Source organism: Lytechinus pictus, unplaced genomic scaffold (assembly GCF_037042905.1).
Source record: "Lytechinus pictus isolate F3 Inbred unplaced genomic scaffold, Lp3.0 scaffold_19, whole genome shotgun sequence".
NCBI classification, from domain to species: Eukaryota; Metazoa; Echinodermata; class Echinoidea; order Temnopleuroida; family Toxopneustidae; genus Lytechinus; species Lytechinus pictus.
The window spans coordinates 15184329-15198254 of NW_026974140.1; the positions used below are offsets into that span (position 1 = coordinate 15184329).

Below are 13926 nucleotides of genomic sequence, written 5' to 3' on the forward strand. Positions count from 1 at the left end.
ATGTACTTGTATCTATATTGAAGATAGGTCTTTAGTTCAGACTTGAAGGTCTCAGCGTTGTTAAATTCTCAAAGTTGGATTGGTAGAGAATTCCAAAGATGATAATATGAATTACAGTCCAACCTCTCTTATCCGGACACGTTGGGACCAGCACCAATCCGGATAAGGGATTTATCCGGATCTGGGAGACCCAATATTAAACGTTATCTACTGTAGTGGGTGCGCGTACAGACAGTATTCACTGCAGTGTCAGTGCAAATTATAGGCGGTATTTTTACGGAAATGAAATCGATCGATGGCCAAAACTGTTGGATAATTTACCTGCTAAAATGGTTGAGGTATACATCGAGCATACCTAGAAAGAAAGAGAATGACTTGATTGAAACAAAGTTTTACAATTAGATGGTCGCGGCGGGTATCGCAGCTTCGCAATGTCAGCCATTGTTATACTGACTGTAGGCTCAAACATGATAGATGGCGCTGTCCGTATTAAGGCCTAGTGTTAGCTAGCAAAATGAAATGTTTGCGCTGCGCCCTGATTTACTGGAAAATTATCCTGTTTAAGTTCTTTCAGTGATTTGGGTGAGATATTTTCATGAAAAATAATGTTGTATGTAGGCTATATTGGAAAATATATGTAATCAAAGTGAGTTTGCGTATAAGATTGAGTTTAGATTGAAATCTCATTTCCTCACGTACTAGATTGAATTGAAAAAAAAAATCTCAGCAAGTGTGCGTCCGGATAATAGAGAGATCCGGATAAGGGGAGGCCGGATAAGGGGAGGCCGGATAAGAGAGGTCGGACTGTATATAAAATTAAGATATGATTGTTACTACAAAGTTTTGGAAACACAATAAAAACACAATTCCCCAAAATAAAACAAAAATAAAAACCACAACCAAGTAAAATGAATCATGCACTTCAAATGGAAATTTACACTTCATTCAATTCAAATAATTTGACACATAAAAACATCATTCCCAATTCAAGTTTATACAAAGTATTAGGATGGATTTAAATCATATTCTTTATATGATTCTGTAATTGCCCCCAGATATAAACAAGGAATAAAATGACAAATACACCATATTACATTCCAATGAAAGACATGATATGAAAAAAGTAGACAAGCCATGCAAATTGCTCTCTAATAATCAAGTAATGATTATAAGACATGTGGACAAGCAATATAATTCGAAGAAAAAAAAAGGGAAAAACTTGGAAAGAAGGTACAGTATATATAGTAATAAAATGGGGATCTCCAAAAAATCCAGATTAGACACAACTTTCTAGAACCTACCAAGATGATTTAAGATGCACACTGAAGAGGCTACTAACTCTTGAAAGTTGGGGCTGAAATAGTTTTAATATGAGAGAGAAAATAGTCCAACAGAAAACATAGACAAGTCTAGCATACTAGTAGAAGAAAAGGCAGCTATCTGTAAAAATGTTGTAAGTACAAAGAAAGTTGGGTACCTGACAATAAATTATTTTTGTTTTGTTTTATCTATTTATTTTTTAAAAAATCAATTCTTAAGCATGGAATGGATAAATACAATTCAGGATACAGCCTCCTTATATGGATTTGGAAAAAATGATTTCATTCAGAAAATATTACCATTATACCAATAGTGGACACTAAATCTAATAAACATTCAAATTCAAAACTTGTCCCAAAAAAATCTAATAATGAAGAATAATAAGCAGTGACTAAACGTTAGGTAAATATATCAGAATAAATGTTATGATATCCACATTATTCAGTTTTTAATCTTTGAAACTATAGATAGGCTTCATTTTTTTCTACAGGATGTGCAATAGGAAAATTTATATACGAATATTTAGTTTACAATTGTCATATGCAAAAATTAAAGCAATTTTATACTAAGACACGATAATTCAAAGTTTTGCTGATTTGAAATTACTCAGAATTAGTTAACCTTTTTTATTTTGGATTTCTCCTTATCAATTTTAGGAAATGGTTATATTTCAATTATTTTAATGAAAAAATAAAGAGAGTGAGAGAAAAAGCAGCAAAAAAATTAGAAGAATACCATTATCAACTAACCTGGTGTAGTCCCAAAGCCACCAAATCCACCACCTGCTGCACCAGTAGAGCCTAGAGTGGGACCTGCACTTAGACTACCGCCAAAGTTAAAACCAGTTGCTGAAGTTGTAGTTGCTGGGTTGCTACCAAAGAGACCACCTGTTCCACCACCAAAGGTTGATGAGGTCGAACCCAGGCCTGTTCCTAGTGTTGAGCCTGTTCCAAAGGTTCCAGTGCCAGTTCCAAAGCCTTTGTTCTGGAAGCCAGTGCCAAAGCCAGTTGTGCCTCCAAAGGTTGAACCTGCACCGCCCAATCCTGTTGTGGTACCACCTAATCCAACAGCAGTACCACCCAATCCTGCAGTAGTGCCTCCCAAGCCTGTGGTGGTACCGAGACCAGTTTGCAAGCCACCTCCCATACCTGGTAGGAATGAGACATACCATCATACAATGAGAAGATGAATACTTAATCCTCCCACACCTAAGTGACACAAAAAAAAAGCTTAGAGCTTTAAAATCTATATACATGAACATGTATTTCTCTCTCTCTCTCTCTCTCATTCATGTTTTTTTCAAGGTGGGGAGGGGGGGGGGCCTAAACAACTCTAATAGGCATGAGGATACTGATCTTCAACTAACTACACTAATGACCAACCAGCATTGGTCACATACTTTACTAGTTTTGCTTTACCCAGGAATTTACAGCAATTCTCCATTATTTATCTAAATTGGACAAATACACAGAATAAAATGTTGACTGGGGTCCTGCTGAAAGAAAACAAAAGAGCTGTTTTACGGTGCGTAACTAATAATAAAATCTATATATCTTCAAAGTTCAAGATGGATTCAGATATGCATTCCCCTTCATTAACCAGAGTTATGCACAAGTTCAAGGCCAAGATCAAGATGTACGAAGCAAAGGAGAGGGCCTCATAACTGGCATCAACAACACTATCACTGTCAGAAGAAGTCAACTAAAGATCATAACAGCATTCTCACCAGTTGGTTTTTGAGCAGATTGCATAGCGGTTGCCATAACCAGAGCCATATTAGGAAACTGTGTGAAGGGTTGAGGACCCTTGGACTGGGTCTTGGATCTGGTCTGTCTCTCAGCTAGCTTACGACGGGCTGAGAAGACATCCTGCGAGTCTCCTAGATATACCCGACGGTAGTTCAAGTACTGGTCCTTCTGGGCCTGTGAAGGAAATAAAATGTCAAATAATTACTTGAAGATAAAATGAATTCACTTGTCATGTCACACAGAGATTTGAGGTTCGAGTCCTTGGACAAGTCTTTTGGATGGTGACATAAAAGATCAGCTGCAGACAAAAATAATCATATCTGATTGTACATAATACATGGTACAGGTTTAGTGGTTTCAGTGGTTATTTTACCAGAGTTCTGCTACTCAAATAAGTAAAGTAAATAAATGTGACATCAGCAAACTTGGAACTATGCAATAAGAAACTATAGTCTGAATTGAAAACAAAATGCTACAGTAACATATCACTATCAGAACACATGTAGGATATATTTAGAAAGATGGCACTGTAAAATGCCTATTATTATCATTACCAGAATTGACCATGTTTTGAAGTAATGATATGAGTGGTTAAATTCCTGGTAATAAAGCAAATAATGTGGAGTATACTTTTAAGACAATTTAACGAGAATAACTAAATGTGCAAACCTTAATGATTTCATGAACACCTTGCAGCTGGGCAGCCAAAGCAACAAAGGTCTCGTTGAGTTTCACCATGATATTGGATAGCTCTGTAAAATAATTCAATTTGAATTAAAATAAAAAAGTAAACAGATTCATATTGGTGAAAATCATATACTGTAGGTAGATGTTGTTATCAAATACTACAGTGGCTGTATACAGAACAATCTTTGTATATATGAAATGCAATTGAATTAAATGAATATCAATTAATTACAATATTGAGAATGATCTCAATCAATAAAAGATCAAAGTTGAGATCGATCTGAATCAATCATACCTTTTTGAAAGACGCAAACCAGGGCCCTGTCTAACAAATAGGTACGATTGATTAGATTCAAACTCAAATTGCGATGTCTTAACTGCACAAGCTTAGATCAATCACACTTTGAGATTGATATGAATGTATTGCAACCCTTCGTGAGGCAGGGTCCTGGTATACTAACCCTGAGGTGAATATGAAGCAGGTTGCTCCAAGGCAGCCATGAAACTCTCCATCTGTTCAATCTGTTGTCTACATAACACCATATCTTGCTCAAACTGATAAACAAGTCTCTGGAAATACCTGGGGGGGAGTACAATTTCAGTAATGTAATCACAAAAATTATGATTCCACAACATATGCTCTGGTTACAATAGCAAACAAATACATTTTATAGCGCATTTATTAAAACCAATTGATCCAGGCCCTTCCAAATTAATACTAGCCCAATAGCCATAGCTAGTAAAAATCACAGCGGGCCAGCTAAAATATAAAGTTGCTAACTTGTGTGTCTATTCCAACTTAACTTTTAATAAGTGTGGCATGTAATATTGTGAAATAATTCATAATTTGATAAAATAACTTCTGGTGGATTAGCCAATTTCTTTTATTACCTGGCCTGTGTGGCTACTTGAAAAAAAAATTAAACGTGATCCCTGAAATCAAACAATATTTTACAATAGTTTGACAAGAAATGTTATATGATAGGTTTGTGGCCTAAAAGAAGCAGAGCATATTAAGTCACACAACCTAGCTCTTATCCAAATCTTTTTCACATTATCTGAACAAAATAAATCATACAACCCTACATGCTTACATTCAGAACAATTAGCCATTTGCACTCCTTGCAAGACTCACATCACTACTTTCTACACCCTAAAGCCTTTGATGTTATATAAACCTCACACTGTTGGACAGGCAGGATAAAATTTAAAGTATGTTTCCTGCATCAACTCACTCTGTAGGTGCAGAGTATTCAAGCTGTAGAGCAGCTGGTATCTCCCTAGTCCTCTGTGCTATCTCTACATCCTTCAGCTGCTGAGCAGACTGTTCCTTCAGCTTACGGACAGCTGCAGCATTCCTTTGGAGGCTGCTGGAGGCTTGCCGGAGGAGCTGATGAAGGGCTGCTGTCTCTTCACGCACTCGATGGAGGGGCTTGTCAGAGAAACGTAAAATCTCCTCGCGTGTGGATTTTTGCTTTTTAACATACTCTCTGCAAGGTGGACAAAAATATATGACAAAATAAGGAAAAGTAGTGTTAAGTGCTGACTCTTCACTTAAAGGGGAATCCAACCCAAATAAAAACTTGTTTTAATAAGGAAAAGAAAAATCAGACAAGTTGATAGGTCAAAGTTTGAACAATATTGGACAAACAACAAGAAAGTTATGAAATTTTAACAGTTGTAAATATTGGTAATCACTATACCCATTGAGACTTCAAATTGGCCGCATATGGGATGTCATTGTGATGTAAGGCAAGGACTACTCTTCCATGTACTCCAATACATATTTTGGCTAAAATGTCATTTTTCCCAAAATATTTATTTCAAATTATATTTTTCTTTCATGAGGACATAAAACAATATACTACCTGGGTTATATTTAGATTACTGCCCCAGGGGAATGGGTACTTAGGAGAAAACCACAAATCCCTGATAATAAAGTACATGGCCTATGCGAAAGTTGTCCTTGCCCCTTGTCATAATTTACTTACCCAGTTGCCAATTTGAAATCTACATAGTATTAGTGATCTCAATTTTAAAGCAGCTATAACTTTCTTATTGCTTGTCCGATTTCTTTCAAACTTTCACCATTCTGTTCACTTTATTTTTCTACTTCCCAACACAACATTTTATTGCCAAGGCTGGATTCCCCTTTAAAAGTTCTAACACCAGTATTCCTTTTCATGATTAAATGAAAGTTTAATTCTCATTTTATTGGGCATGCTGAGAAGCACTTCACAGGTGCAAAAAACACACATCAAAGTAATTGTGGAATATAAGATATTGAAGAATAAAAAGGACTTCATACTTAATTCAATTTTAATGGAAACTCTGTTTCCCATCTTTTGGTAAATATCCAAGGACAAGCTTCTAACAGGACCAATGATATTTTGATCAAAGACATAAACCATTTTCAAATCATAAAAAGGGCCTTCCAAATGTGTATTTCACACACATACATATTTACAAGAATTTCTATATAAAGCATTGAAATAATTTTGGTGGAAGCATCGTGTGTAGCGGTTCTGACTCTTGCCTTGTAATCAGAGGGTTGTGTGTTCAAATCCCATCACAGCCTTTCGTCTTGTGGCAAGGTGTTAATCCACACTTTGCCATTCTCCACCCAGGTGTGTAGGGGAGATCGTGGTTAGTTGGAACGTGGGGTAAATTGAAACATTGTAATTTTCTTGAACGCCTGTAAAATAAATCTATGCAATACTGCCCTCAATTTATTGCTATTAAATTTATTTTACAGGCATTAAAGAAAATTACAATGTTTCAACTTACCCCAAGTTCCAACTAACCCCGATCTCCCCTACCCAGAAAAACCTTTTTAGTACACCTAGCATTTGAATCTTAGAACTCTTGTTGGAATGCTCCCCAAGGAGTGCAGAAAGTACATACATTGTGTGTAGGCATGCCAGGATCCAATGGCCGAGTTAATAATAATGGCAATGTAAAGCGCTATAACAAGTGGAATTCCTCTGGTAGTCTCGCCTGCATTACGCGATTCGATATAGCAGCAGTGCTGACTTTGAAAACAGCTATTGAAATAATTATTTGCAAACGAAAACATCTAGATGATAATAAAATATTATGTCCATTGACCCAAAATGACCTTTGACGATGATCATGTGATCTATTGTGCAAAACAATCATTTATACTTGATTACCCTTATGTCTATGTTTTCATGAACTAGATCCATAAATGTTATGATGCCAATTCAACAAATACCCCCAACATGACCAAAACTCATTGACCCTAAATGACCTTTGACCATGTGATAAGAAACTCGCACAGGATGTTCAGTGATACTTAATTACTCTTATGTCCAGGTTTTATGAACTAGCTCCATCAATCTTCGCAGTTACAATGGAAATTCAACAAATACCCGTAACATGCCCAAAGTTCATTGACCCTAAATGACCTTTGACCTTGGTCATGTGACCTGAAACTCGGGCAGGAAGTTCAGTAATACTTCATTACCCTTATGTGTAAGTTTCACGAACTAGTTCCATATACTTTCAAAGTTCTAATGATATTTTAAAAACTTAACCTACGGTTAAGATTTCGATATTGATTCCCCCAACAGGGTTTAAGTTCATTGACCTTAGTCATGTGACAAGAAACTCGCACAGGATGTTCAGTGATACTTAATTAATCTTATGTCCAAGTTTTATGAACTAGCTCCATCAAACTTCAAAGTTACAATGGAAATTCAACAAATACCCATAACATGCCCAAAGTTTGTTGACCCTAAATGACCTTTGACCTTGGTCATGTGACCTAAAACTGGGGCAGGAAGTTCAGTAATACTTCACTACCCTTATGTGTAAGTTTCACGAATTAGTTCCATATACTTTCAAAGGTATAATGACATTAAAAAAATTTAACCTTAGGTTAAGATTTCAATATTGATTCCCCCAACATGGTCTAAGTTCATTGACTCTAAATGACCTTTGACCTTGGTCATGTGACCTGAAACAAAGGCAGGATGTTCAGTAATACTTGATTGCCCTTATGTCTACATTTCATGAACTAGGTCCATAAACTTTCTAAGTTATGATGTCATTTTAAAAACTTAACCATAGTTTAACATGTTGACGCCGTCATCAAACGGCGCCTATAGCTGAGCGAGACAAAAATGCAACTATTTATATCATTATTAATATACAAATCCAGCCTACTCACTTGAAATTCTTCACATTCTGACATATTGGTTGAGGCACATCACTCTCCTTGACACCTTGTCCTTTGCTGTGAGTTTTCAAAGATTAATAAATGGGAAGAAAAAACGGTGAAAGAGAAAGAGATAAACAAGGAATTGAGGGGAATACAAAGAATGAAAGAAAGAGATAAACAGAAAGAAACAAAAGGATACAAAGACATAAATGTGAAATAAATCAAATTATTATTCTACTGTATCTATCTCTAAGATTGTTCAGATGTCATAAAAGGTACCTTTTCCAAATTTATGGCAAGTTGGCAACATGAAGTTTAATTCATAAGAAAGAGTGAAAACCATGGTTGAAATGTTATCCGCGGCTGAATTATTATATATATTTTTTTTAATGTATTACATATGCTCAACAACAGTGACAACTCTTGGCTTGCACCTACTTTTGTTGGTTATCCTTCACTTTATCTCTGTAATAATAAGTCCAACCAATAACAGACAAAATCTTACCCAGTTGAATCTGACGCAGTACTTGAGGTTGACGTAGCAGTGGAAGTAGAAAGAGTTGATGGGTCCACACCACCCAGGCCAACCTTAGCTGTAGGTGCAACAACACCTGAAAATCACAAAGTTATAAAGATTCATAATATGAAAGGGAGTTTCTGCAACATGCAAAATACCAGTAATGCATTTTTTTTTAAATTTACTGTAGATAAATGTATTACTGTGTTCTTTGAAGGGTTTGGCCAACTGATTTCTTAATTTATTTATTCCATGAGAACAAAACACAAATATGATTTATTACAAAATTAATTTGACAAGGGATGAAATTTCAACAGCAAAAATAAACTCAAACAAGTGGAACGCCTCTGGCAGTCTCGCCTGCATTACGCAATTCGATATAGCAGCATTGCTTCCTTTGAAAAACAGCTAATGAATAATTATTCACAGAAGAAACATTAATAAGATATTAAAATATTATGTCCATTGACCCAAAATGACCTTTGACCATGATCATGTGACCTAAGGATTGTGCAAAACTATCATTCATACTTGATTACCCTTATGTCGATGTTTCATGAGCGAGTACCATAAACTTCTAAGTTATGATGCCAATTCCACACATTGACATTGACCTTTAAATTACCTTTGACCTTGGCCATGTTCCTGAAACACACACAGGGTATTCAAGGATACACTGCTGCTCTTATGTCCAAGTTTCATGAAATAAATCCATATACTTTAAAAGTTATGATGACAATTCCACAAATATCCCCAACATTACCAAAGTTTGTTGACCCTAAATGACCTTTGACCTTGGTCATGTGACCTGAAATTAGCACAGGATGTTCAAGGATCAAGGATACTTGATTGCTCTTATGTCCAAGCTTTATGAACTAAATCCATAAGATATCAAAGTTATGATGACAATTCCTCAAATACCCCCATATGGCCAAAGTTAGTTGACCCTTGGTGACCTTTGACCTTGGTCATGTGACCTGAAACTTGCACATTATATTCAGGGATACATGGTTGCTCTTATGTCCAAGTTTCATGAACTAGATCCATAAACTTTTAAAGTTATGATGACAATTCCTCAAATAACCCCAACATGGCCAAAGTTTGTTGACCCTAAGTGACCTTTGACCTTAATCATGTGACTTGAAACTCAGGAAGGATATTTAGTGATACACTATTACCCTTATGTCCAAATTTCATGAAATAGGTCCATATACTTTCTAAGTTATGATGACATTTCAAAAACTGAACCTTGGTTAAGATTTCAATGTTGACGGCGCCGCCGTCGCCATCGGAAAAGCGGCGCATATAGTCTCACTCTGCTATGCAGGCGAGACAAAAAGGAAAGAATTACAAATATTGGGGGGGAACCAATATGAGGAGGGAAACATGGGTATGGGAACTCTTTCTCTAAGCACAAATGCTTGTATTGCAGTACCTAGTGCAAGGCCGGTTGACACTCCACTGGTAGAAACAGAACCAAGCGTTAGCCCAGAAGATGTGGTAGCGGTCCCTCCCAGGCCAAGACCTGTTGTACCTCCCAGAGTGAGTCCGGTCCCCGAGGTTCCTCCTAGACTGAATCCACTTCCAGCTGGTTTAGATCCACCAAGGGTCAACCCACCAGGCTTTGCGCCACCCAAGGTCAGACCAGTGCCAGTGCTGGTACCTCCTAGGGTACCTCCAAGGGTACCACCGAGAGATAGACCTGTACCAGTACTTGGTGTTCCTAAAGTTAGACCAGTACCTGCATTAAAGAACAACAAAATAAGAAAAATTTGAAACAATTCTATCAACATCTTTATGATACATTCATCATTGTTGAATCAACTTTTTGCTTTCATCCATAATAGGTTTGAAAAATAATCAAATTATTTTAGCAGTCATTTCCTCTATTTTCCTATTCTTCCTTCTTTCACTCCATTCATTGTAGTTTATCAAGCATTCTTATTTCTAAAACAACCCTCTGAAGCATACAGGTAAATAGAATTCAAAATCTATTTTCTCATACTCAGTGTATAAATATTACATTTGAAATTATCAAATGATATGGGTAAAGAAAAATCAAGTCACCTGCAGCAGAAGTAGTAGCTGTGGAACCCAGTCCAAAACCAAGAGGTTTACTTGCTTGAGATGTAGCTGTGAGAAAAAAAAAATTTGAACAAGTTCAATCACTTTAATAGGGTCAAGTCTAACAAACTTGTACATTTTATTTTTCTACAGAACGGGTACAACTACACGACTCGGTTGATTGCAGATAAGTGTTAAGAGATACAAACCTTCTCCTGTCTTGCTGAGAGGTCCAGGCTTTTACCACGACACATTCCATAAATGTTGATGAGTTCAATAACATTCAATATTATCATCTATATAGAGTGTTCTAGCAATGCATTAAAAACATGTATTTTGGTCTGCATCAATTGCCCATGCAGTATCAGAGCGTATCCCTAAAAAGGACAGAAATCCTACGATTATCCCATAGGCTCCTGTACAAAATTTTCTATTGATTATGAGAGCATATTCAACTGTTTAGGGTGCGTGCGGGAATGCGTGAAATATACAACGCGTACAACAATGAAAGCAATACGATGCGCATTGTAGACCACAACTATGCTCAATGACGTCATAATGAACTACATGCCATTCGCATGTCAACGACCAAAATTGATCCTATGAAGAGATAATGGCATAATGTGATATGTGATATGACTTGTTAAATAAAATTGCTCCCTCTTTTTTTTTTTGGGGGGGGGGGGTGGGAGAGATAATAATTATATTGGATGGCTTTATTTCATGAAATACCAGAAATATTCCACTCGTTAGGCTCAATATTCCACTCATCTGCAATTCGTGGAATATTTTCCCGAACTCTTGGAATATTTAACATAGTAAGAGACTAAGAGTGCTTCTCAGCCAATCAGTACCTAATATTGTACAGTCACTTTCAAACAATATTATTGGAATAAGCATTTCTGAAGTAACCACGGACTCAAAAGTAGCGAATACATATCCTAAAGTAAAGCAAATCTTGTATCATCCATTCTGCAATTAATCCAGTGATCTATTGATTTTCATTGTTTAGGAGGAGAATATGATATCTCAACATTCTTCTTAATGATACATGTACCTTAACAATCTGAAATTTAAAATTGGTACATGAATTACACTTGTACTTTACTGATTTATTAAAACAAAAGATGGCATCACATCACTACAGCTAAGAAAGAAAAACAAATACCTGTTGCACCTCCTAGTTGTAGTCCACCTGATGCTTGGGATGCTGCTCCTCCAAACTTGAACCCTGTTGCTACTCCAGTTGGAGCTTGAGAGGTAGATGCAGGAGTGCCAAATGAGAGCCCAGTAGGTTTGGTACTTGCACTGCGACAAAAGATGACAAAATAATTTATAAATAAAGCAAGTTATTATACTCTCTACAATAACACATTAAAAAGAAATTACTCTTCTCAATTTGCTAATAAGAGCACAAGTGAAAAACTAGCAAGCAAAGTTATTTGATGCCACACAATGAGAAATTTTTTTAATTCTATAGACTCAAGTTGTGAAGGGTCAGAAGTTTTGTTGATACCTGGCTACATCTATATATGCATGAAACAAAATGTGGCAAACAGGGAATGGAAGAGTACAGAGCATAATTCTAATCTTTTTATCTGAACTAAAAAGCTGAGACAAATCATTTCAGTTAAGGAACATTTCCAATTTACCAGTTTACGTCAAATTTACGTAGTTTTACAATTACATGACTGAAGTCGAAGACTAGTTAACACACCCTTTCGAGAAAAGCCCTGCCCCCCCCCCAGCTAGTGGCCCCGCTTGTCTCAAAAGACAAAAGGGTCTCTGACTCTGTTCTCAATGACCACAAAACCTTTCTAATAGAGTAACGCACCCCAAATTCGACATGTGCCTCCATTTGACATGGCAAACTTATTTCACGAGCTAGCACAATCAATCACAACACACACCAAACATATTGTTATATAGGCCTGCCTACACGGGCACTATCACTCACCACATGAAAGTCCCGATTTCAACTCTAAAATCCCCTTTAAAAAGTCAAATTTCACCATCAAAAATGTGGATTCTGCGCCATATTTCCGGAGCACATGGCGGCTTATATGTAGCTGAAATTTAAGAAGCGGGGTTGCCGAAAAATGAAGGAATCTGCGGTTTTGTTCCGAGTTTGCAAACGATATTGCAAATTTAAAGGACAAGTCCACCCCAACAAAAAGTTGATTTGAATGAAAAGAGAAAAATCCAACAAGCATAACACTGAAAATTTCATCAAAATCGGATGTAAAATAAGAAAGTTATATTTTAAAGTTTCGCTTAATTTCACAAAACAGTTATATGCACATCCTGGCTGGTACATGCAAATGAGGAGACTATGATGTCATCCACTCACTATTTCTTTTGTATTTTATTATATGAAATATGAAATATTATAATTTTCTCCTCATTGTCAAGTGATACAACAATTAATTCCTCTCTGAACATGTGGAATTAGCATTGTTTAATACAATATGGTTCAGTCAAGTTTGTCTTTGTCAAATCTATAAAAAATGAAATATTGTATAATTCAAACAATAAAAAACAAACGAAATAGTGATGGACATCATTGAGTGACTCACCAAGTTGTGCATATCACTGTTTTTTTTTACTTTAAAATGTCATAACTTTCTTATTTTACATCCGATTTTGATGAAATTTTCAGCACTATGCTAGTTTGATTTTTCTCTATTTATTCAAGTCAGCATTTTCCTGGGGTGGACATGACTTTGAAAACTACTATAAAAAATTATTGGCAAAAAGAAGCTGCTGAAAACTGCTTATCTAATAAAAGAGAGCCAATGGAGTAAATTAGAAAGTCAAAAAGGGGCCTAAGCTTTCGATCCTAGCAGAATCTTCGTCGGAGGCAAAATAAAAAATTATTCACAAAAAAACACCATTCATATGATGATACAATACTACGTTCATTGACAATAAATGACATTTTAACTTGATCATACGACCTAAGACTTGTCAGTGATACTTGATTACCCCTATATCTACATTTTATAAACGATATCTATAAAACTTTGAAAGTTATGACAGCAATCTAATAATTACCTCTAAAATGGCCAAGGTTCAATGACCTTAAATGACCTTTGACTTTGGTCATGTGACCTGAAACTCGCATGAGATGTTCGGTGATAAGTTTCATAAACTGGATCCATACACTTTCAGAGTTATGGTTATTCAACAAATATTCCCAACATGGCCAGTTCATTAACCTTAAATGACCTTTGACCTTGGTCATGTGACCTGAAACTCGCCACAGGATGTTCAGTGATACTTGATTACTCTTATGTCCAAGTTCTATGAACTAGACCAATACACTAACAGAGTTACATGTATGATGGTAATTCAACAAATACCCCCAACATGGCCAGTTCATTGACCTTAAATTACCTTTGGCCTTG

General features: G+C 36.2%; 1 protein-coding gene across 1 annotated transcript in view; it reads right to left on the bottom strand.

Annotated features, from left to right (window-relative positions):
* The window catches only part of LOC129260826 (nucleoporin p58/p45-like), a 19659-nt gene extending 7178 nt beyond the window's left edge, over positions 1-12481 (bottom strand). Inside the window, exons 1-11 of the mRNA XM_064114599.1 lie at positions 12477-12481; positions 11688-11827; positions 10523-10588; positions 9891-10196; positions 8444-8549; positions 7948-8013; positions 4991-5245; positions 4217-4335; positions 3738-3820; positions 3047-3242; positions 2070-2468 (exon numbers count right to left, since the gene is read on the bottom strand). Of these exons, the coding sequence (XP_063970669.1) occupies positions 2070-2468; positions 3047-3242; positions 3738-3820; positions 4217-4335; positions 4991-5245; positions 7948-8013; positions 8444-8549; positions 9891-10196; positions 10523-10588; positions 11688-11827; positions 12477-12481 (1741 nt within the window). The remainder of the gene's footprint in view (positions 1-2069; positions 2469-3046; positions 3243-3737; positions 3821-4216; positions 4336-4990; positions 5246-7947; positions 8014-8443; positions 8550-9890; positions 10197-10522; positions 10589-11687; positions 11828-12476) is intronic.
* Between the last annotated feature and the right edge of the window lie 1445 nt (positions 12482-13926).